This window comes from Leucopleurus acutus (assembly GCF_964270905.1).
Source record: "Leucopleurus acutus genome assembly, chromosome: 3".
NCBI classification, from domain to species: domain Eukaryota; kingdom Metazoa; phylum Chordata; class Mammalia; order Artiodactyla; family Delphinidae; genus Leucopleurus; species Leucopleurus acutus.
The window spans coordinates 175,996,683-176,021,929 of record NC_139145.1 but is presented as its reverse complement, the minus strand read 5'-3'; the positions used below and the strand labels follow the sequence as shown (position 1 = coordinate 176,021,929).

The 25,247-nt window shown below is 51.3% G+C and overlaps 1 protein-coding gene across 1 annotated transcript in view; it reads left to right on the top strand.

The window, feature by feature from the left end:
* AHRR (aryl hydrocarbon receptor repressor) overlaps positions 1-25,247 on the top strand; it is a gene marked incomplete at its 3' end in the record, with an annotated part of 70,387 nt that overhangs the window by 33,527 nt on the left and 11,613 nt on the right. The window contains exon 5 of the mRNA XM_082835558.1: positions 23,306-23,395. Coding sequence (XP_082691684.1) covers positions 23,306-23,395 — 90 coding nt within the window. The remainder of the gene's footprint in view (positions 1-23,305; positions 23,396-25,247) is intronic.

The following is a 25,247-nucleotide window of genomic DNA, read 5'->3' as shown; positions in this document are numbered from 1 at the left end:
CAGCCTCTCTGCACGCTACTCCAGCTTTTTACTAGAAGCAGCGAACGCCGACCAGGAAGGGAGGACGGACTGACAGGTGGCGGGACTGGTGGCCGGGCTCCGGCTGTGGTCAGCAGTGGCCAACCGGTTCCTCCAGTTCTGCCCATGTCTCCTCGGACACCCCTCGCCCTGGTGCCCCTCCTCACGCTGCACCTTCTCATCGTGCGGGCACTGCGTCCAGCCCTCTGCTCTCCCATGTGCCCGACCATGGCGCCCCCTCCGGCCCCGCCCCATGGCCCCCCAAGCTCTCGGCCCCTGCTGAGGGGTGTGGATGTGCTTTGAGGATCTATGAGCTTAGGGACCTTTTGCTTTCTAAAGAGATAAGAACAGGCGAGGACTGAAGTTCTTGCAGGCAACAGGGTTCACGTCTGAGTCCCCTGTGTGGGGAGCCCGGGGCCTCCCACCCCTGGAGCCCGTCGGGAGCAGAGTGTGGGCCTGAGAGCAGCGTGCTTTTGGAGATGTCGTGCTTTCGGTAGAGGAAGTGTTCCCATATTCATTATTCATCAGGTTTTTAGGAAGCAAATCTTAAATACTGTTCCTTTTCCTTTGCAACTGTTGTTTTTTCTGTCAGTGCTAGTAATCATGGAGCTGGAAAATGTCCTGCCAGTTTGAATTCTATTCTTGGCAAAAGATAGCTGGCATTGCTCTTTTTCGTATTCACGTTCAAAATTAAAATGACATCTTAGCCATAAAATCTTTTTTAAACTTTTGTTCTGAGCTATAAATACAGAAGCCAATGCGCACAGCCCGGCCTCCCAGTTAGTGCCCAGGGCACTGTCCTCACCTCTGTGCCCAGGGCCACACTCTTCCTGCTTCTCCAGTGGGTGCAGGGCTGCGGCACTGCAAGGCTCTCCTGCCTTCGGGGTGGGGGGGCGTGGGGCGGGCCGGGGGCACCTCGGGCCTTTCTGCTCGTGCGTGTGCCTCGAAGCCTGCACTACTAAGTCTTCCCTGGGGCCTCCGGACGTGGACGCCGCCCTGCGTCCTGGCTGAGGCTGCAGCCCCAGATGTGATGACCAGGCCTGACTCCCAGGTCCCCACAAGCTCCTGGGGGGTAGGGCCAGGGGAGGTGGTGCGTCCTGTGTCTGGCCTGGGGACGGCTGGGGAGCTGCCCGCCAGGTGGACTTTCTCAAGAAGAGGTCCTGAGGCTGAGGGGTCTGGGTCTGCTGCCCATCTGCTCTGGGCACCACAGCCTGCCCTGGTGCACACCCTGCCCACTGGGCTCGCTGGCCAGGCCAGAAGGGTGCCCACCCGCCTGCTCCATTTTGGAGAATGAGGTCCAGCAGTTCCTGAAGTGGCCGCCTTCATAGCCAACGTTCTCTGTAGCCACAGGATGTTTCTGGAAGCTCCCTTTGATTGGAATCAGGGTTGGTTATATGACGAGGGCCCTTCACAGCACTGCCAGAGCAATGATTCTCAAACTTTGGGATTAGAGACTAATTTTCAAGTTAAAAATATTCCCAAACAGAGCAAAATAAGCAAACCAAGCAACAATAACAAGAAAATCCTAGGTTTTATTTCCAATCGTCAGTCTCTCGAAGATAAACTGTCATCAATTCCTGTAAGATTTAGAGCTGACACAGACATTAGGAGCGACTGTGGTCTAACACCTGCGATGTTAACATGAAACAAGCAGGAGTTAGAGCCGCTAGGGGCTTGCCCAGGCCCGCTGGGGTGGGACTGGATGCCCAGTCTCTTGGTCCATGTTTGGAGGCCCCCCCGGGGAAGCCAAGACCCAGCAGAGCTGCCGCCAGTAAGCACCTTGGTACAGGCACTGGGAGGGGTGGAGGAGGCGTGGGAGCGGGGGATGAGGGCAGACGCGGTTCTGGAAGCACCGACCTTGGGTGTGTGGTCAGTGCCACGCCCGGGCCTCATCCTCCATCCAAGCTGGGCTGCAGGGCCGTCTAGTTCAGTGGGGACGGGACAACGTGCCCGCAGTAGCCAGGAGTTCAGGCCTGTCCGGCCAGAAGACACTCTGATCACTTGACCCTGGCTGGAGTTCGGGTGTCCTGTGCCGCACGGGACATTTCCTGATTGAGTTCTTTTGGGGAGTATAGGGTGAGCAACACGGCAATTCCTCCACCCCCAGGTTTCCCTCCTGCTGTCCATTTGCAGTCGTGTCCTCCACCTGAGTGTCCGTCACCCATGTTGTGGGCGTCTCAGAGCGCTTGCCCACCCAACTGCTGAGGCCATCGGGGTTGTTTCCAGGGTGTGCTGGCTATGAGTAAAGCTGTGATAAACATTCACACACAGGTTTTTCTCTGAACATAGGTTTTCCTTTTGTTTGGATGATACCTACATATGTGTGTGCCTAACTTTGTAAGAAATGGCCACTCTGCTTTCCAAGGTAGCTGTGCTGATGCGTCCCCGCCAGCAGGGAACGGGAGTTCCAGCTGCTGCAAGTCCCTGGTTTGCACAGTATTACAAAGCAGTTTTAGTAGCTGGACTCTCACTGTGGTTTTAGTTTGCGTTTCCCTCATGACTGATGATTCTGAGCATCTTTTCATGTGTCTATTTGCCATCCATAGATCCTCCTTGTAAACTGTCTGTTCAGGTCTTTGTCCACTAAAAAAAAAAAAAAAGAAAGAAAGAAAGAAAAAGAAATCAGGTCGTTTGCTTTCTTATTGTTGAGTTCAGAGCCCATATAAATGTTCTGGACAAGTGTCCTCACTGTATGTAGGTTCTGTTGTATGTAGGGTCTGTAGTAATTGCTCACAACCTGGCTTGTCTTTTCAATTCTCTTGACAAGGCCTTGCAGAGAGTGAAAGTATTTAACTTTGACAAAGTCCAATCTATCCATTTTTTTTAATAAGTCATGATTTTGATGTCACATGCAACAACTCTTTACCTACCCTAAGGTTACAAAGACTTTTATGTTTGAGTCCAGTGTTTTATACTCTTACATTCAGTTTTAAGTTTTACACTGAAGTCTGTGATCCATTTTTATTTAACTTGGTGTAAGGTGGGAGGCATAGGTCAAGATTTATTTTTTTTGCATATGAATTCCAGTTCTTTCAGAACCATTTATTTGAAAGTTGATCCTTTCTCCGCTGAATTGACTTTACACCTTCATAAAAAATCAGTTGGCCACATTTTTGTGTCTGTTTCTGGACTCTCTGTCCTGGTGCCTAGATTGTGTGTCTGACCTTTCACAAATAAGTCACTCACTGTCTTAATTAATATAGCTTTATGGGCTTCCCTGGTGGCGCAGTGGTTGAGAGTCCGCCTGCCAATGCAGGGGACATGGGTTCGTGCCCCGGTCCGGGAGGATCCCACATGCCGCAGAGCGGCTGGGCCCGTGAGCCATGGCCGCTGAGCCTGCGCGTCCAGAGCCTGTGCTCCGCAACGGGAGAGGCCACAACAGTGAGAGGCCTGCGTACAGCAAAAAAAAAAAAAAAAAAAAAAAAGAATAAATAAAAACTAAATTTAAGAAAATATATATGTTTAAAAATCTTTAAAAGGCTTCCCTGGTGGCGCAGTGGTTGAGAGTCTGCCTGCCGATGCAGGGGACATGGGCTCGTGCCCCGGTCTGGGAAGATCCCACATGCCGCGGAGCGGCTGGGCCCCTGAGCCATGGCCGCTGAGCCTGCGTGTCCGGAGCCTGTGCTCCGCAACGGGAGAGGCCACAACAGTGAGAGGCCCGCATACTGCAAAAAAAAAAAATTTAATTAAATAATAAAATATATATATATATATATATATATATATATATATATATATATATATATAGCTTTATAATAAGTCCTGAAATCAGACAGTGTGAATTGGCCCCTGTTTTTTGTTGTCCTTTTTCAGAATTGTTTTGGCTATTCTGGTTTCTCTCTCTTTCCACATAAATTTTATTACATTTTTTTGAGAGTTCAAGTATTATTTCTTTTATTTTTTTATTTTTTATTTTTTAAATTAATTTTTATTGGAGTATAGTTGCTTTACAATATTGTGTTAGTTTCTGCTGTACAGCAAAGTGAATCAGTCATACGTATACATATATCCACTCTTTTAAAGATTTCCTTCCCATTTAGGTCACCACAGATTATTGAGTAGAGTTCCCTGTGCTATACAGTAGGTTCTCATTAGTTATCTATTCTATACATAGTAGTGTATGTATGTCAATCCTAATCTCCCAATTCTCCACATAAATTTTATTTTATTTTATTATTTTTTTTTAATTAATTATTTTTGGCTGCATTGGGTCTGTTGCTGCACGCACGCTTTCTCTAGTTGTGGCGAGCAGGGGCTACTCTTTGTTGTGGTGTGCGGGCTTCTCATTGTGATGGCTTCTCTTGTTGTGGAGCACAGGCTCTAGGCGCCCGGGCTTCAGTAGTTGTGGCATGCAGGCTCAGTAGTTGTGGCTCACAGGCTCTAGAGCACAGGCTCAGTAGTTGTGGCGCATGGGCTTAGTTGCTCCGTGGCATGTGGGATCTTCCCGGACCAGGGCTCGAACCCATGTCCCCTGCATTGGCAGGTGGATTCTTAACCAGTGCGCCACCAGGGAAGCCCTATTTTATTTTTTTAAATATTTATTTAATTTAATTTTTTGGCTGCTCTGGGGCTTAGTTGCGGCACTCGGGATCTTCGTTGCCACGTGCGGGATCTTCGTTGTGGCATGCGGACTCTTACTTAGTTGCAGCATGTGGGATCTAGTTCCCTGACCAGGGATCAAACCTGGGCCCCCTGCATTGGGAGCACGGAGTCTTAGTCACTAGACCACCAGGGAAGTCCCTCCACATAAATTTTAGAATTAGCTTGTTGACAGCTATAGAAATTCTGGCTGGGATTTTGACTGGGGTTGTGTTAGAGCGGCAGATCAGTTTGGGGAGAACTGACAGCCTGACAGCACTACTCTCCCAATTCATGAACAGTGTCTCCCATTAATTTAGGTCTTTTATTACTTTCATCAGCGTTTTATGGCTTTCAGCCTAAAGAGCCTGTGTATATTGTTAGATTTATACCTTAGTATTTTCTATTAATATTTGTATTGCTATTGTACGTGGAGTTGCTGTTTAATTTTAATTTCTACTTTCATTACTAGTATACAGAAATACAATTTATTTTTCTAGGTTGACTTTTTGTCTGTGACCCTTCTGAATTCATCAGTAATTCTTGGAGCTTTTTTGTAGATTCTGTGGGAATTTTTACATAGATCATCATGGTTTCCGAGAACAGAGACAGCTTTTATCTACTTTTCAAGTTCCATGCTTTATTTTCCCTGCCTTATTGCACTCCTAGGCCTTCCAGTGCAACAGAGTAGATGAGGTGAGAGCGAACACCTCTGCCTTTCCCTAACCTTAGGGAGAAAACTTCAGTCTTTTGCTTGTTTTGCTTTTTATAGATGCCTTATATCAGATGAAGAAATTTCCCTCTATTCCTTGTTTTCTGAGAGTTCTTATTATGAATGGATTCGTTTTGTCAGATGCTTTTGCTGCGTCTATTGAGATGATCATGATTTTTCTTCCTGAGTCTGTTAATATTGTGAATTACATTAATCGATTTTCAAATGCTGACCCAACCTTGCATGCCCAGGATAGATCTTATTTATATATTGCTGGATTAAATTTGGTAATATTTGTGGGGATTTTTGTTCATGAGAAACACTTTTGTTTTTTTCTTGTCTGGTTGTGGTGTCATTTGCTAGTGGAGGCTTCATAAAACTATCTGAGCGTGTTCCCCTCTCTTTTCTTTTCTGAAAGAGATTGTGTAGAATTGGTATTATTTCCTCCTGAAATGCTTATTAGAATTCACCAGAGAAAACAACTGGTCTGGGAGTTTTCTTTCGAAGTTTAATAATTCAAATCATAGTTTTAATCATAGGAGATTAAAGTATGAATTCAGTTTTGTTAATTGATAAAGGACTATTCAGGTTATCTATTCTAGTGTGAACTTTAGTAGTTTGTATCTTTCAAAGAGTTGGTCTATTTCATCTATGTTACTGATTTTATGGGTACAAAATTGTCCATGGTTTTCCAGTTGCCCTTTTCTTTTGCTTTTTCTTAACCTCTTTCTTCTTTTATTATTTCGGTGTGATTTCAGACTTACAAAACAGTTGACAGAGCGGTACAAAGAATTTTTCAGATTCCCAGACGTTTCCGTGTTAGCACTTGCCCTCTCTCCACACTCATTTTCTCTTCTGACCTGATTTAGGGTGCGTGGCAGGCATGATGCCCTTTCCTCCTAGAGGCCTCGGTGCATTTGCTAAACCAGGATGCCCCCCACGGCCTGGGCACAGATGCCGGACCAAGGGCTCTGAGGCCGTGTTGTGACTGTGTCCATAGCCGACTCAGCTCCCACACGGTCCCAGTGCCCCGTTTGTGCCAACAGGAAACCCGTCACATGTTTAGCTGTCCTGCCTCTCTCACCTCCTTTAATCTAGAACGTTCCTTAGCCTGCCCTGGGGTTCTGGGACACTGACTTCCCAAGGAGCACTGGCCTGTCGTCTTGCAGAGAACCCCTCAGTTTGGGTGTGACCGGTCTTCCGAGAGTGTGACGTTCCGGGGGTCCTTTCCTATCTTTGTTGATTTCACTTACTATCCTTTTGTGAGAATGTGAAACACAAACTTGATTCCAAAAGTCATAAGGAGAAGGAAAAGTCAGAGGAGGGCCCCCGCCGTCCCCCCCGCCTCAGGGTGGTGAGCTCTTTCCTCTAGCTCTCCAGCTCACATGTACCCAGCAGGGACCGCTAGCTTGCAGGCAGCCCCTCAGGGCCCCGCCGGGCCCACCACCAGCCGACCTACTCATCCTACCAGCCCACTCCCACACAGGGCTGTCGGGTACGCTGGGAGGCCGCCCCCTCCCCCTACAAGGCCCCCGGGGCTCCTGGGCCCAGTCTTCTTCCATGGCCCCCTCCCCTCTGCAGAATGTGGCTTCCCAGGCCCCACAGCGCCTCCCAGCCGTCTCCCAGCCTCCGCAGTCCAGCACCATGGGCTCCATGTTGCCTTCTTAATGTCTGTGGGTTCTGTGACTATGTCTCCTTTCTCATTTCATTGGTAATTTGCATCTTCTCTTATTTTTTCTTAGTCAGCTGGGCTAGAGGTATATTCATCTTATTGATTTTTTTCAAAGACACAGCTGTTGGTTTCATTGGTTGTTGCTATAGACCAAATACTTGTATCCCCCGCAAATTAATACAATTCAAATTCATACTAGATTGGAGACCTAACCCCCAGTGCAATGGTGTTTGGTGGCGGGGTCTTTGGGAGGTGATTTGGTCATGAATGGGATCTGTGTTCTTATAAAAGAGACCCCAGAGAGTCCCCCGCCCCTTCTACCACGTGGGAGACGGCTATCTGTGAGCCAGGAAGGGGCCCCCACCGGATTGCTGTCCTTGGGTGAGGTGTTCTGTAAACACCGGTCTCATCAAGTTGGTTGACAACGTTGACGGCTCTTATATCCTTGTTGAGTTTCTGTCTAGTCTTAACCTGAAAGACGTCTCTAGTATAATTGTGGAATCTTGTCTTTCTCCTTTAAGTCCTGCCAGGTTTTGCTCTATGTGTTTTGGAGTTCCGTCGTATGTCGCAAACGCACTTAGGATCACTATGTTTTCTTCATGAATTGACCTTTCTGTCATTATCATTATATAAGATGCCTCTTTATTCCCGGTAATTGTCCTTGCTCTGAAGTGGGCTTTGTCTAATGCTAACGTTGCCACCCCAGCTTCCTTTTAGTTAATGTTTCCTCGGCATGTCTTGCTTCATCTTTTTACTTTGAGTCCATTTGTATTATTATATTTAATGTATATCTTTCCTTTGTTGGCAGTACATATTTGGACCTTTTTTGTTTTTCTAAGTCCAGTCTGACAGTATCTTTTTTTTTTAATTGGTGTGTGAGGCCATTTATATTAGGGTAATCATTGATATTATTGGATTTCAGTCTACCATTTCATAATTTTTCTATTTTTTGTTTCCATCTTTTCTGCCTTCTTTTTGATTTTAGTAATATTTATTAGTATTCCATTTCAGTATCTCTGTTGACTTTTGTTTTGTTTTTTTTTTCTTTTTTTTTTGCGGTACATGGGCCTCTCACTGTTGTGGCCTCTCCTGCCGCGTAGCACAGGCTCCGGACGCGCAGGCTCAGCGGCCATGGCTCACGGGCCCAGCCGCTCCGCGGCATGTGGGATCTTCCCAGACCGGGGCACGAACCCGTGTCCCCTGCATCGGCAGGCGGACTCTCAACCACTGCGCCACCAGGGAAGCCCCTCTGTTGACTTTTGATGCTTAATTTTGATGTGCTTGGGTTTATTAGGTTGTCCTGTTTAGCGTTCGCTGAGCTTTCTGAATCTATAAATTTATGTCTTTCACCAAATTTGGAAAGTTTTCAGCCATACTCTTCAAATATTTTTATTTCCCCAACCTCTTTCTCTTCTATTTCGGAAACTCCACTGGCCCAGGTGTTAGGCCTTTTCACGCTGTCCCACAGGTCCTTGAGGCTCTCTTCACTTTTTTCCAATATTTTCTCTCTCAGCCTGGATACTTCCTATTATCTGCCTTTACTGACCCTTTTCTCTGTCACCTCCATTCTGCCATTAAGCCCATCCAGTGAAAATTTAACTTCATATATTTTATTTCTCAGTTCTAAAATTCTCATTCGGTTCTTTTTTTTTTTATAGTGTCTGTTTCTCTTCTGAGACTTTTCATCTTTTTTGTTGTTTTCATTTCAAAGTGCTACCTTTATCTCATGGAGGAGGGTGTATTAGCTGGTTTGCGTCCCTTACCTGATCACTCCGCTGTTTGTGTCAGCTCAGAGGTGGCATCTGTTTCTTGCCTTCCCCCCAGCATGACTCGAACATTCTGGTGCTGAGCGGATGCAGTAACTGGGGTCGGCGCTCAGCAGGGGAAGGGCCTCCAGTGCTGCCGTCTTGGTTCTCAGAGCCTGTGAATTTTCTACTTTATATGGATAAGGGACTAAAAGTGCAGACGTCCGTGCTCCCCCTGCAGGACGTGCGGCACCGAGGCTGCACAGGCTTGTGGTGGCGGCCTCCTGTCGGCTGTCCCAAACCCGCTCCTCAAATCCAGCGCACACAGGGATCCTGGACCCTCCGGGAAAGAGGCTGATGGAGCAAAACACAGGATCCAGGAGGAAAGTCAGCTTGGAGGAGACAGATGTGCAAAGTGGAGATGACCAGACAGGCAGACCATACAGCCCTCGAGCCGCTCAGACACAGGGGACACAGGTAGCTGTAAAAGCGACCATTCAGAGATCTTAAAAGAGCTCAGAAATTAAAAGCATGAGAGCAACACCTGGAAATCCGTAGAAGGGTCTGGAGTTAGAGTGCTCCCGTGCGTAAGTGAAGAATGAGCGGAGAATAACAGAGGGAAGTCGGGGAAATGGCCAGGCCCCACGGGACCTGCATAATGGGAGCTCCAGAAAGACCACAGGGGAGGAAATCATCAAGGAAGCAACCCAGAAGGTTTCGCAGAGCCCAGGACTGAGTTTCCAGCCTGAAAGGCCCTGCTGGGTGAACAGCACAGAGGATGAGAAGGACCTGGTGTTCGCCTCTGTGAAATTCTGCACCCAGGACAGGAGAGTCCGGGCTCGAAGACGAGAAGGTGGAGGTTGGAAGGCCACGAGGAGGCGCCTCAGGGGAGGGGGCTTCCAACCGGGGATCCACATGTACCTGCCTGTCCTTGGAGTGGCGGCGGGGAGTGAGGACAGCCCCGGCATCCTGGCCCCCCCCAGTTCCACTTCCTCCGCATGGACCAGGCCGTGACCAAGTGGCAGCTGGGGACCTGGAGCCCAAGGCCCCTCCAGGAGGTGTGGGGGGAGAAGGCGGTGGACCAGACACTGGGGGGGGGGGGCAGCTCGTCTGCCAGGGAGGTAAGGCCCAGGCCTGCGGTCACTGAGGACAGTGCATTCCCTGCCCCCCCCCCGCCTCCCCCCAGAAGAGTCTGCGAGCACAGACGCCAGGCGGATTCCAGCAGAACCATGACGCAGCTCAATCCCCCGGCAGAGCGGAAGCGAGGGCTGCAGTGGCGGCGGGGACACGCCAACGCCTGAAACCTGGGGAAACCCCGGGGGCAGCAGCTCTGTGAGCCGTCAGCTGGCAGCTCACGCCACCCCGGCTCCAGGCGGCCGCTCTAGCAGGAAGCCTGGCCGGGGCTCCGGGGCTCTGTGGCTCTCACATCCTGCACGTTTGACTCCAGCCCTCGTCCCGCTAGAGTCCAGACGTTGAAGCTGCTCAGCTTTCTGGTGTCCTTGCAGCTGGGACCCCTCCTCGTACTTTCATCGTCAGCTTTCCTTTCTTGGGAAGTGGCTCTCTTGCAGTGTTTGTGGGGGGATCCTGTAGTTGGCGAGTCTAGCCCGTTTCTTCTTCTTGGAATTACTCTTGTTTGGGGGCTAATTTCTGCCCTCATATTTTGTTTCTGTTGACTGCACTCTCCTTGGTTTCTTTTTCTTCTCTCTAGCTCCCCGTTCTGACTGAGCTTTCTCATGCCAGTTTAAGTCACACACTCTGCGTTCGTTCTCGGGGGATCACCTTCAGCGCAGGTCTTTCCAAGCAGGTTTCTCTTTGACCCCCTGGATTTAGCAGGGCTGGCGTCTCCCCAGCAGTCCTGCATCCGTCCAGGCCCCCAGACCCCGCACGGACACAGTGACTTTGTCCAGAAGTGGAATCCTGGACGGCACAGATCTAGTCTGTGTTCCTGACTTTTCAAGGCCCCCCTGAGGTTCAGGATGTGGGTCACCCTCCTCGCAGCCCCCAGATGTGCTTCTTGTTCTGAGGGCCTCCCCTCAGTGCTTTCACTGAGGGTCTTGATGTGAAATCTTCCTGCATCTCACCCCGCGCCTTCATGCTTGGATAACAGCTTGGTGGGATATAGAATCTTAGGTTCAAAGCTTTTCCTTCAACCTTCAGAACTCCTGTCCCATTGTTTGCAGCGCGGGTGCCGCTGACGGGGTCCGAGGCTGGTTCTCTGCAGCGGCTCCGCTCTGGCTCCCTCTTGAGCTTTCGTGAGCCTGACATTCTTGGCTTTGATATTCTTGAATTGCACTGTAATGTGTCTTTTTCGTCTGTTTTGCCTGCTTGGTGCTCCAAGTTCTTTCCATCTGAGGTCTTTCTTCTTCAATCTGGATTTTGTTTTCCATCATTGCATCCAATGCTGTCCCCCTCTGTTACTGTTTCTACCTCTGGAGCCACCTTTACCCAGCTATCCCTGGGCACTGTCTCCCATCTGCTGCTCTTACTTCTGTGTTCTGTCTGGTTTCCCTTCTCTGCTGTCTTCAGGACTGATCTTCCAGGTTGGTACCCATCACAGCACACCCTCAAATGTTTTCTTTCTTCCTTACATTCTCATACCTAATAAATAGTTCCCCTTGATTTGCTTGTACTATTTCTTATTATTTCATTTTGCTAATCGATTTTCTTATCTCCTTAAACATATTTATTTAAATTCATGCTTGTCTCATCCTTGGTCTCCTTTCTGTGCTGCCCCACCTGCCGGGCATCTCCCAGGCTGTCTCCTGGTCCGTGTGTTCTGTCCCTGAGCAGCTGTGTGCTGGGGCAGGAGGGAGGGTCAGAGGGCAGGGGTTGGGGGGAGGGGCTGGGCCGGCGGGTTTGCCTCCTTGGTGGGGGCTTCCCTTCAGAAAGGGCCACCTCGGAAGGAGCCCTGGCCTGGGGTTTGCATGAGACTGTGGAGGGGGGGCTGGGAGGGGTGAGTGCCCGGTGCGCCCTTGCCTCTGTCATCCCACCAGGCCGACTGTCCCCAGGCAGCTGGGGGAGGGGCCGCAGCAGACCATAGAGAGGCTTCCTTCTACCTGTTCTCTGCTCTGCCCCCCCACCCCCCCCCACCCCCCCGCGCAGGGCTGCCTGGGCCACAGTGAGGAGCAGCTGGGGTCCCCATGGCCTTTCTGGGGCTCACTCCCGTTTGGATGACGTGGGCTGACTTTGGGGAGGGGACAGAGCCCATGCTGGCTCGCCCTGCACCCACACAGAAGCCTCGCATCTGTGCTTAACCTGGATGCCGAAAGAAGTTAAAAGGAGCTGGAGGGGAGGCTCAGACTCATTGGATCGTGTTTGGTTCTGAGTTCGAGGCTGGAGCAGGACCCTAAGGTTAAAACAATGAAAATCCTCAGGGGAGGGGGTGGCCAACAGGCAGATGTGCTGACTCGCCGAGGTGAAGGGGTTTCACCCATTCCCACCGCCAGCCTCGGGCCTGTGAAGGTGGCCCACGCAGCCTGGACCCAGTGGCGCCCACGGATCCCGTGGAAATGGTGTGAGAGCGGCCTTGCGCGTCTGGGAGCCCCGCAGACACCCAGCAGGCCACCGACCCCTGCCGACCCGCGCTGGCGTGGTTTCTGGAAAAGCCAGCACAGTTGCCGGGAACTTCTCAGGAACCACAGGCGACCTACTGGGAACAAGAGTGGAGACTTTCTCACGTTCAGGCGGTCGCTCTTCTAGAGAAAGACCTAGAAAACCCTTCCCTGGCTGGGAGAAGTCGCCGGGGGCCCCGAGGGTGTCGGCTCCCGGCAGGTTGTGGACGGGGCCTCCCTGCTGCGGTTTCTGCCCCTTGGTGCCGGGCGCGCAGGTGAGGGCCCACACGTCCTCCAGAAACGCAGGTGTGAAACCCCAGAGCACGTGTGGCCGAATCACGGAGTCGCCCGGCGCAGAAGGTGGAGCACAGTAGGAGTCGGCCGGAAGGGCAGAGCAGAGCCGGCAGGGGTGGGGGGGCCGGGTGGCCCAGGGGCAAGGGTCTCGGGGTGGCTGTGAGGGATGGCGGCTGCACACCCCCCTGGGTCCGCAGCTGTTGAAGAATGGCACTGGCGAGGCTGACGGGCGTATGTCTGGGGATCCGGGGCGGGCAGCCCCAGGATGCCCAGCTCGACCGCTCCGGGGAGAATTCCTTGATGTCCTCACCCCTGCTCCCACACTTTTCCGGGGCCTCCGCTGAGCAGGCTGCGGCACGGGCTGCTCTGTCCCCCACTTTGGTCTTGGTGCTCAGAGAAACCACACTTTCTCACCTCCCGTTGTGACCGCTGAGCCTGTTGTTCCCAGACTCCTTTGACGTGGCTTTTCCTTCAGGGGCTCGACAGACATAGATAAAAGTGTCAGAGGCTTCATGAGAGCTGGCCCGCAGGTGGACGCAGCCAGGAAGGGCGGCCTGCCCCCCACTCCCCGGCGGCCGCCGGCCCACGCCCTGCCTCCTTCCCGCTGGCCCACAGTCCCCGCCAGCCCGACCGTACGCCAAGCGGCCGAGGGCAGCGCCACGCCCAGGCTGTGTCCCACCGAGGCCCTCAAGGTCGTGCTTTCTGTCCACTCAGTGGTCTCCCTGTGGGTCAGAAGCCCCCAGCTCCTGGCTCCACCCCTGAAGGCAGTTCAGCTGCCTGGGGCCTGGCTGGACATGGCCTCTCCGTGGCTTTTAGACCCCCAGAACGCTCCACTGTGAACCCCCTGACTGTCCACCAGGAGCCCCTGACCGTCCAGGGTCACTGTGCAGGGCTCACTGGTCAGCGATCGCTGTGGTCACTCAGGCCCTGCTCTGCCCCTTGGCTTGTCCGAGGTCACACAGCTGAAAAGGCAGCACTCGGTTGGAATAGCTGCGTCCCCCCAGGGGAAGGAAGAGAGGTGTCTGTCTGCTGTGGCCACGTTCTGTGTCCGGGTCTGGGCTCCACTCCCACCAGCCACAGGGAGGCTGGGGGGCCCAGGGCCAAGCTCCCTGTCCAGGTACCTCCACCGCCCAGGTGTCTGTGCCACAGCCAGGTCCCTCACCTGGAGAGAAGGACCTGGAGGGCCCTGGGCAGGGGGTGGCCAGAGCAGGGGCCGCGCTGGCACGAGGGTCTAGCTCCCAGGGCCTGGGCATCCGCACCTGCCTCCACCCTTGCGCTCCTGCCCCTGTCAGCCAACTGCATCTTTTGAGAACTGCTTTCAAGTGCCGTAGCCGCTCCGTGGCAGGAGCCCAAGGCCAAGTTTACTGTTTGTGGGATCTATAAACAGCCAGCGATCCGCTCCCAGCAGGAGCGCCTCGCACGCACTCAGGCCCCACTGCGAGGCCCGGCGAGTGATCTGGCTCCAGCAGGGCCGAGCGGCTGCCCGACACGCCGGTGCCCCTCGCTAGCTCGCGTGACTGGCGGCCCTGGCCTCGCGGTGTTGCTCTGTAACCGTGGCAACGGCTCTCAGGGGAGGGCGCAGCTCCCAACTTCCCTTCATTCCAGGGAGGGGCGGTGAGAGGGGCCGTTGGAATTGTTCCTCTTTCCCTCTTCTTTTTCCTCTGCCGTGACCTTGACGAGCAATCTTTGGAGTACAGGCTAGCTATTCTTTCTGCGTGGGCTGGAGGAGATCAGGATATTCAAGGGTTGGCAAAGGAAGTTCCGCTTTCTCACCCGTTCGGCTTGATCCCGAAGAGGGGCTGGGCAGCGGCGTCGGGGGCAGAGCGAGGGGCAGGCCCCGCAGTGGCAGGTGCAGGTCCTGTGACTGCTAAGTAATTGAGTGCGGATGTGCTTGTTTCTCCCCTTAAAACAGTGCAGCCTTCCGCTTGGGGCCAAATTCTTTCTTCCACTTGGAAAAGTGATCTCATTTTCCATGTACCATGTTTAAAAAAACACAAAAGTCTTGTAGGATTAAAAAGAGAGAGAGAGAAAACAAACAAATGTTTGCGCGCATATTTGAAAGACGGTCCCACATGTGCAAAAGTATTTGGCGTGATGGTTCTGGACCAGAACGTCAATCTGATATTGAATCCATATGGGTCGGCAAACAGCACTTTATGGTCTTTTTGCTTTTTTAAATTTCTGCCTTAGGAGTTAAAATTAAGGTTGTTTTTGGTCATGACTAATCTCGTAAAATCTTTTTTGAGACGGCATTTTATATACTCAAACCCTGAACATTTCTTTGGTCTTTGGACTATTATTAGTGGGATGTCATGAGTCTCTGAAATGGGAAATGCTGTGCGAGGGCTGGTGGTACAGCCAGCACCCACCTCGCCCCCTCCCGCTGCCGGGGGGCTGGGGGGGAATGCACCGAGTCTGCAGCTTGCCCGGGGGAGGGCGCAGGGCCCTCGCGGCCACCACTGCCCAGCCCCATGAGGTGTCTGGGCTCAGTCACCTGGGCCGCATGGCCACTGGTGACATTACCTCTCCCTGGTCAGCGCTGAGCTGAGGTGTCTGGGCTCAGTCACCTGGGCCGCATGGCCACTGGTGACGTCATCTCTCCCTGGTCAGCGCTGAGCTGAGGTGTCTGGGCTCAGTCACCTGGGCCGCATGGCCACTGGTGACGTCATCTCTCCCTGGTCAGCGCTGAGCTGAGGCTGTAAGAAGGATGGATGCTGTGTCCTGACAGTCCCGAGGTGGACCCAGCGCCACCCACCCTGCTTCTGCCCAGACCCCTGGCGGAGGGGCACTGCAGAGCCCCGAGGGAGGGTGTTGGACCGGCAGCCTGCAGGGCCCCGTTCTGGGGCGCTGCGGCCGGCTCCCAATAAGACGCGAGGCCTGTGGAGGCCAGAGCTGGCTTCCCTTGTCTGAGGGTCACAGTCACGGCCGCAATGGGCGGCACCAGCCCCCGGGGTCTCGGCCATCAGACCCCGCTGGGCATGGGCACGGGGCAGGGAGGGAGGCAGGTGCCCATTCAGATCAAATCCCAGCAGCACAGGAACCCCGGGTTTCCCAGGTGAGGCGCTTGAAGCCAGAGCAGGAGGGCCAGTGAGAACACAGGCACCGTCCTCATTCTGGAAAGACTCCCAGCTCTGAGCTGGCGGCAGGTCCGCCCCATCACACGCCTCCTTCCTCCCAGGCAGTGTTGCAGGGGGAGAAGGCTGTGGACTTTCCTCCTTGCTTTAGACACCTTCCTTCCCGAAAGTGTGCTCACGTCTTGCTGGAGGCCCTGTTCACAGCAGCATCGTCCTCGGGAGCCAGGAGCCGAAAGCAGCCCAGATGCCCATCAAGCGATGACGGATAAGCAAAGGTGGTCTGTACATGCAATGGAGTATTAGTCAGCCTTAAAGAGGAAGGACATTCTGACACATCCTTCAGCACGGATGCACCGGAGGGTGTGGTGCTAAATAAACAAGCCCGTCACAGAAGGACCAGTCCTGCGCGAGTCCACTTAGGAGGTCCCTGGAGGAGGGAGTAGATGGCGGGGCCGGGCTGGGGGGTCAGAGTGTCAGTTTGGGAAGATGTGAAAGTTCTGGAGATGGTGGTGACGGCCATACAACCACGTGAATGTGCCACAGAACTGTGCACTTGAAAGTGGCTAAAGTGGTGAGTTTTCTGTTACGTAGATTTTACCGCAATATAAGAAAACCTGGCATTAACAAAGTGCCGTGTCTTGGCTGGGTCAGTGTCTGAGGGGCACAGGAATCTGAGCCTCAGAGGCCCAGCCTCATCTTCGATTCTGAGACTGACAGCGCTTCAGGAAATTCTCCAGACCGGTGGAAGTGGATGCGAAGGTTTTCTGTTTTTAGGTAAAGCATCTCTGAAGTGGCGCAGAAACTGTGAGAAGTGCTGTCCAGACTTGCCATCTCCAGGCTGGTACCCAGTCTGGGTGGGAAGGACTCACCGACGAGGCTCTTTGGGGTCTGCTTCGTGTCCTAGTGATTGACCCAGACAGTGGGAGGGAAAGAGGCAGTCAACATATAGGAAAATTGGGGCTTTTGTTAACCATAGAACATCGCAAACGTTTCATAGGTTCCCCCCGCACCAGGAAACACTGGGGGTTGGCATATTCGCAGACTCGTGACTAGCCCACTGGGATGAGATCCAGGCAAATGCTGGACTCTGCATCTGCGGCTCAAAGACGTGAGGACAGTGGGACCAGACACTTCTCCCGGGAGCCGCACAGGAATTACAGCAACAAATGACACAGTCTGTCTGGTTCTGGAGACGTTCCGGTGGACATGGGTGTCACCCAGCGTCGATTTTCAGTTCGCTGGGGTTTGGGGTGGGTGAGTGATAGGGGCTTTGCGATGCGATGTGGTCACCGGTGCCACACTGTTGAGGGCAGAGGTGCAGCTGGGGGCTACGTGAGGCTTGGGTTTGTTTCTTGCCCAGGAAACTATTGCAAACTCACCACCCTGGTGTTTGAACCTGTGTGTCAGAAAGTCCAGAACTTTGAAGCAAAGTGAAAAGTTGGGTGGTACCTCCTTTGCAAGTCATGTGGGCACAGGGCTGCTCAGGGATCACCCAGGGGGATTTTAATTTCGCATCTAACGCAGCAATCTCATCCCGGCTGCCTGTGAGCACCTAGTGTCTCAGACACGTCTTAGGCTGGTTTAATGTCTCAGCGCTTCCCTCTTGAATAAGATCTTTGTCGAGTGTTTACTGTATGTCTTCCTGAGGGCTGCGACGTTTCTTCTCTGAGTTATACTCTAATGGCTAAGTTGTGGCTTTGTCTCGTTTGAGGCTGCAAGACTGCGTCCCTTTCCAGGGGGCTTCCTCGTGAATGGTGTGTGGTGTGATGTCACTTTGGGCAGAACACACGACCTCCGTTTAAGCCGGACACCAGTCAGCAGCTCCGTGTCCCCGCTGCCCCCGACACCCAACGACAGAGAAACACACACATCTGAAACAAAGGTGCCGTCCTAATGTGAAACGGAGAAGGCAGAAAATCTGCAACAAAATTAACTGGAAGAATGTAGGGAGAAGACAAGGCAGAAGCCTGAGCACGCAGCAGCCTCCGGGGCTGCGGGTTGGCTGGGGCAGGGCTGGACAGTGGAGTCTCCAGCCTTCCGGCTGCAGGAGCTGAGGGGACACTGACCAGGGTGGCAGCTCTGGTATCTGGTCCACTTGTTTCAAAAGCAAATTTTAGGTAAACCTCTAAGGGACAGAAAATACCATTCCAGAGCCATTCCAGAGCACACAAAATGAGGGAAGGGGCAGCTAATTCTGTGCGGTCAGGAACCCTGTACTAAAACCAGGCAGAGACGGCGCTCGGGAGAAATTCAGCCCGGTTTACTTGTGAGACTAGATGAAGCCATCCTGAACGCGGCGCGGCACACCAAGTCCATCATCGCCGTGAAGGAATGAGGCGTGGTGGCTGAGCGCAGATCTGGAATGCGTGATGCTCCGCGACAAGAAATAGTGGTCAACGTAGATGAACACTCAGCCTGTTAAACAGACAGACAGAATCTCAGGGGAGAACCATCTATTGAAAAGCCCGCCTTTGTCTAGTAGTTTGGGTGATGCCACCTTTCCGCCTGCACTTGCACCTGCCCTGGGCTTCCTATCCCAGGCTACGGACGCACTTGTCTAGTCACGCACCAGCACCCAACTCCTTTAGTTGTGGAGGCCTGATGGTATGTTTTGACAAGAAATAACAGTCTTCCCTAACTTTCTTTTTCAGTGTTTTGTAACAATTAGTGCATGTTTACTTTCCATATTCAGTATCAACTTGCTGGCTCCATAAAAATGTGATATACACTCCACTATATATAAAATAGACAAACCATAAGGGCCTACTGCATAGCACAGGGAACTATACTCAGTATCTTGTAATAACCCACAATGGGAAAGAATCCGAAAAAGAGTATATAAAAATATACATAGTGATTCAGATATGTATATATGTCTGTACACCTGTACTAACACAATATTGTAAATCAGCTGCAGTTCAATAACGAAGTTTGATGTAGACAATGTCGCACTCTGTTGAGAACTTCGCTTAGGAAGAAAGGGCATCTTTAAGATGGTGAGTCACCCAGTCCAAGAGCAAAGGACGTCTCTCCATTTGTTCACATATAATTTTGTGTCTGTTGAGATTTGTGTGTGTGTGTGTGTGTGGTACACGGGCCTCTCACTGTTGCAGTGTCTCCTGTTGCGGAGCACAGACTCTGGACGCGCAGGCTCAGCGGCCATGGCTCACGGGCCCAGCCGCTCCGCGGCACGTGGGATCCTCCTGGACTGGGGCACGAACCCGTGTCCCCTGCATTGGCAGGCGGACTCTCACCACTGCGCCACCAGGGAAGCCCTGTTGAGATGATCTGACGTTTTCTTTGCATCGATTTTGCACATTTCTTGTTGAGTTTACAAGTCCCGGGTCTTCTTTGTAAATGGGGTTTTAACCACCATGATGTCCTCTAATATGGTCATTTTTCTCGTATGTAAAGGTTATTGAATATATATATTTGATTTGATATCCCTGCTGCTTACTGAATTCTTTGAGTTATTTTGTCATTGATTCTCTAGGGTTTTCTGAGCAAACCATGGCATCACCTGCAAATAGCCATCGTCTTACTTTCTCAATTCTTAGGCCTCCCATTGATTTCTCTCTTCTAGTTGCAGCAGTTAACACCCCCCAGATACTACAGGACAGGAGTCAGCAAACTCTTTCTTTAAATGGCCAGATGGTGAAATATTTCAGGCTTTGTGGGCCATGTCAGCGGTCCCCAACTTTTTTGGCACCAGCGACTGGTTTCATGAAAGACAGCTTTTCCACGGATGGGGTTGGGGGGATATTCAGGCGGGGATGCTGGTGACGGACAGCCACGGGGAGCGGCAGGTGAAGCCTCCCTCACTTGCCCGCTGCGCTCACCTCCTGCTGTGCGGCCTGGGCACTGGGGACCCCTGGGCCATATTGTCTCTGTCGTAACTACTCAGCCTTGCTGTTGTAGTGCAAAAGTGGCTCGCGACAATACGTAAATGAACAGGTGTGGCCGTGTCCTAGTAAAGTGTCATTTACAAAACCAGTGGCAGGCTGTGTGTCGGGGGTGTAGTTTACACAGCCCAGTATGGGATGTCATAGCGTAGTTGCCTTGCTTCCTGATCATACTGGAAACACCTAGAATTTCCCCCATTAAGTTGCTACCTTGGGAATAACATGGACAGACACACACACATACAACATGCACACACATGTTACCAGGTTAAGATGTATCCACAATTCCTATTTTCTTGTGTGTTTTTATCAGGAACGAGTGTTGAATTGTGTTGAAAGCTTTTTGCCATCTATAAAGATAATCATAGGGACTTCCCTGGTGGTGCAGTGGTTAAGAATCCGCCTGCCAATGCAGGGGACATGGGTTCAAGCCCTGGTCCGGGAAGATCCCACATGCTGCGCAACAGCTAAGCCCGTGCGCCACAACTACTGAGCCTGCTCTCTAGAGCCCACAAGCCACATCTACTGAGCCCATGTGCTGCAACTACTGAAACCCACACGCCTAGAGCCCATGCTCTGCAACAAGAGAAACCACCACGATGAGAAGCCTGCGCACCGCAATGAAAAGTTGCCCCCGCTCACCACAACTAGAGAAAGCCCACGCGCAGCAACGAAGACCCAACACAGCCCAAAATAAAGATAAGCATAGGTTTTTCTCCTTAGACCTATAAATGTGGTGTATTATATTAATGAATTTCTTAATATTTCCTGATATCCAACTTTGCATTCCTGGAATAAATTCATTTGGTCATGATGTATACTTTTCTTAATGTGAAATTGAAGTCTGTTTGCTAATATTTTATTTAGCATATTTGCACCAGTAGTCAAAGTAAGCAATTTTATTTTTATTGTATTTTCCTTATCAGAATCAAGTGTCAGTGTTATACTTCTTACAAAGAATTAGAAACTTTCCTTCACTTTTTATTTCCGAGACGATTTATGGGGCATTGGTGTTACCTGATTTTTAAAGATGTGGTAGAATTCCTTTGTAAAACCATCTGGGCCTGGTGCATTATCCTGGGTTAGTTCCTTGGTAACTTTATTTCTTCTACAGAAATCGATCTTCTAAGGTTTCCATCTCTAATGGGTCAATTCTGGTAAATTAATTTCTTGAGTATCATTTTTATTATTTCCTCACTATCTTTTTAATGTCTGTAGGATCTGTAATGATGTATTCTTTAAAATTCATGGTGTCCGTAAGTTGTCTTTTTCTTGATCAATCTTGCTAAGAGTTTATCAATTTTATTAATCTTTTTAAAGAAGCAATTTTTCACTTTGTTGACAATCTTTATCATTTAACTGCTTAAACAATTTTCATTGTTTTTTCTCTTATTTTAAATTCTTCTTTCCCTCTCCTTACATTGTATTGTCTCTGCTTTCTCTAGTTTCTTGAGGAGGGATTACACACTTTGTTCTTTTGAAACAGTCATCGTAAGCTTACCGGGACTTTATGTTGCCTTTTCTGCTTATATGTAACTTGAAGTTCATCACCTCTCTGTGTTCTCATTATGATGGGGGTGCAGATTTGTGTAGTTTTACCTATTCTTGTTGTTCTCCGTCATTTTTTAGAAGTGTGGGGATTTGAATTTAGGTGGCTGCCTAGAAATCTTCGGTATCAGTCATTTAAAAGCTCTTAGATATTGATATGTATAAACTCTAATAGAAAAATCAGCACATGACATGCATGGGCAGTTTACCAAAGAAGAAATACAAGTTATCAATGAATGTATGAAATTTTTTCAATCTCATTAATAATCAAAGAAATGAAAATTATAATGATGGTAAGATAATTTATCACTTATAAAATTGGCAAAGATTAGAAAAAAAGAAAAAGGTATCCAGCATGGTCAAGAATTAAGGGAAATGGGTATTATAATACACTGCTGATAGCTACAAACTTCATAGAAGCTAAAGTCTCTATATGTCTGGGGACTTCCCTGGCGGTCCAGTGGTTAGGACTCCTCGTTTCCACTACAGGGAGCGCAGGTTCGATCCCTGGTCAGGGAACTAAGAGCCTGCATGCCGTGCGACCAAAAAATTAAAAAAAAAAAAAAAAAGGGTCTCTAAATGTCTGTATGTTAAAGATTCAAACTGAAAAATTTTGAACACCACTATCCCGTTGCCTGAACCTCCCTTACCTCCAGCTTCTGTATTGGCCCAGTAGAATCAGACTGTTCCTACCTCGTGGAGGTGATGCAGAACTGGATGAGCTGTTCCACGTATGGTGCCTGACGCTCACCAGGACCTACACAGAGTGTGCTGCCATTTCCTGTATCAAAGTGATGATGATGATGCCAGAGGATAGATAGATACAGATAGGTAGGTAGAATGCGCGTCGGCATGCGCTCTAGTGGCCGTGGTCCCTCGTGCATCCTCACTAGTGATGGGAAGCCTGTGCAAGAGGGGTTGGAGGGCCTGCTTCTCGAACAAAGAGAGACTTTAAGTTGAGCCCAACACAGCACATGCCACAATAATTACAGATATAACGGAAATTTAATAATCATAAAAATATGGTGAATAACATACATGAGTAAATTTAAAATCAAGATGCAATGAGTGCATTACTAAAAAATATTTTTAAATGCCATAATTGATATAAGAGAAAAATCCTGAATACACTAACAACCATTACATAAACTGACATGGGGCTTCCCTGGTGGCGCAGTGGTTGAGAGTCCGCCTGCCGATGCAGGGGACGCGGGTTCGTGCCCCGGTCCAGGAAGATCCCACATGCCGCGGAGCGGCTGGGTCCGTGAGCCATGGCCGCTGGGCCTGCGCGTCCAGAGCCTGTGCTCCGCAACGGGAGAGGCCACAACAGCGGGAGGCCCGCGTACCACACACAAAAATAATAATAAAAAATAAATAAACTGACATGGTACTAAAATCCACCCCCTTTCCCTCACCATCTCTCCCAAAATGCACCCAAACTGGAGGATCTTAGAGGTGAGGTGAACCAGACTTTCAAGGAATACATCATTCTCATCGTAAATAAGTGGGTCCCGAGAATGAAAAAAGAGGGAAGATTAGGTATACTTGACACCAAAATAAAGAGAGAAGCTTCTAGGCTGGATTTCCTTAAATATAAATGAATATTTCGTAAGTGAAATGAATCAATTCCAAGAGCATATTAAAAATTATGATCAGATAAGGTTTACTCTACGTAGGCAAGAATGATTTCACCATCAGAAAATCTGTCACTGTAACTCACCACATTAATAGAGTAAAGAAAATCTATGTGATGATTTCAGTAGATATAGAAATAGCACTTGATGGAGCTCAACATTTTTTCATGATAAAAATTCTTAGAAAAATCAGAACATGGTATAGAGGAGGGTGCATGAATGGGGAAATCCACAAGGTGGCATAAAGGTTCTGTTCTGTTTCAGGTACTGGCGTGTCTTCTCATAGTGACGGTGTATATTTTATAAAGCATGAATTTGATAATCATTAGAAAAAGAAGAACCCTGGTCTTGGGCCTTATAAACTGTGACCAAGTTCCCGTGTCACCTGCTAGCTTGGGACCTTTTGCAAAATGGTCATAAATAAATTAGAAGCGGGCCTTTCTGGAGGTTATGAATACAGACCACAAAACGGGGGAGAAACGGTTGAAAAGCTGAACAGAATCAACGCGTGACTGTCCCATTTTGAGTGATCTCACAAAGGCATCTCGGCGCCAACTCGATGTTTTGTTTTCTCCAGTCCCTGCACGGCTTTGCTCTGGTGGTGAGCGCAGAAGGGATGATATTCTACGCGTCAGCAACGATCGTGGACTATCTGGGCTTCCACCAGGTAAGCACAGCTGCTCTATCTGCCGCGGTTCGGTTCTGTTACCTTGAAAGTACGCGTTGTCTTCGAGGTTTAAAATGTCTCTAAAATCAAGCTTCTTTGTTTTTTTTTTTTTAAATCATGGAGCTCTTGTCAGATGAGGAGTTGCACACCTAGCTTTGTCTAGGGCCCAGGGTCACAGCGAGAGGCATGACAGTGTCCTGGGCGTCCCCCGTCTAAAGGGCAGCGACTTGTGCTGCCTGAGGCCGGGCGTCCCGGGCTCCTCGCCGTGAGAGGCTGGTCAGGGCCAGGGCAGTGGACCTGTCCTCATCTGTGCATTGGTGTCTCAAAGCCCAGACACGAGGTACAGTCAGGACGTAGTGTGTTCTGGAAACGCTCTTGTTGGTGTACAGATAATTCATCTGGAACGTTGCCCCAGGCCAGCCTAGCTTGGATGATTCCAGACCTTGGGGCAGAGCTGGATGGAGTCCCATGCAACACCGGGTCCTAGAAGGGTGGCTCAATGAAAAGTCCCAGGAAAGGAAGAAGGACCTGGCTTGGCCTCCGGGAGGGAAAAGAAGTCTCTCGCGAGAAATCCCAGCCCAAAGTCACCAGCCTGATGGTGCAGCCTCCCGGCTCTGGAACTTCGACGGCTGAGGTCCGAGGACAAGCCGGGCACCACGGTGGCCGCAGCTGCTCTGCCAGGGGCCACCCCCCAGGCGCAACCCTCTGCAGGGAGCTCGCGGTGCGGAGTTATCAACTCGAGGAAGCCACGGGCCAGCGGCACTGGCAGCCTCCCTGAGGAATTCAAGACAAAAACAGGTGGATTTGCGAGAGAACAAAACAGAACCTGGAGGGACGGAGAACAGTGTGTCGTCCTCAGGGCCACATCCGGAGGCAGGACCTGTGCAGTGATTCGCACGGCTTAATATACAGAATTTACAAACTCACACTAATGTAAGTTTAGTGTAAAGAATCATCGCCGAGTGACACAGGATGAGCGAGGAAGGGCTGCAGACACAGTGGGTGCAGAGGGAGCAGCGCCCGCAGGGCGGAGCCCCGGCGCCCGGGAGGAGCACTTTTCGGAGACCACGCCCCCGCCCACCCCCCGGTGGCTGGGGCGAGGCGGCGGCCCCTGGGGGATGGAGAGTCCCCCGAGGCGCCCACCCGCTGGGACGCTGGCGAGACTGGGACAGGGGTGCTCGCCTGGAGGTCGTGGACGGCCCCGCGGGGCCGGGGTACCTCTGCCGGCAGAGGGGAAGTATCTGCAGAGCCGGGATCGGAGCCAAGCGAGGGAGCGGGGACAGGCCAGACTGGCGTTAAGAACGAAAATCTCCCTGGATGGGCCGAGCACCAAGGGGGTGCCCGAAGCTGAGGGCAGCGGAAGCCAAGGTGTGAGAGCCCGGTCCCCGACAGGCTGAGAACTGAGCTCCGCCAGAGCCCCTGAGGCCGATGGGGCCCGTGATCTAATTTCCATGAAAATCCTCATTTGAATCGTTTTCGATTCCTCCCACGCTCGTTTCCAGGTTGACTTTCCCGCCACCTGGACCCGCACAGAGTGACCGCCAGGCCCTGTCCTGGCCCCGGGACCGCCTGGGCGGCCTCGCGGGCAGCGATCGCGCGGTCACGGCCTGTGGCCCAGCAGCAGGCGGAGGCGCGGCCCCCGCGGGGGCGTGGCCTCGGGAGCCGGCTCCGCCCCTTCGAGTCGGGGTCGCCCGACTTCCTCCTCCGCGCGGTGGGGCTGCGAGGCCGCGGCCGGTAGCCCCAGGGCGCTGGGGGCGCTCCTGACGCGGGAGCTGGGCTACCCGGTCCGCCTTGCAGCCGCTGTGCGGAGGCCGCGCTCGCACGAGGTCGGGGGCCGTGGCCGGGGTGCAGG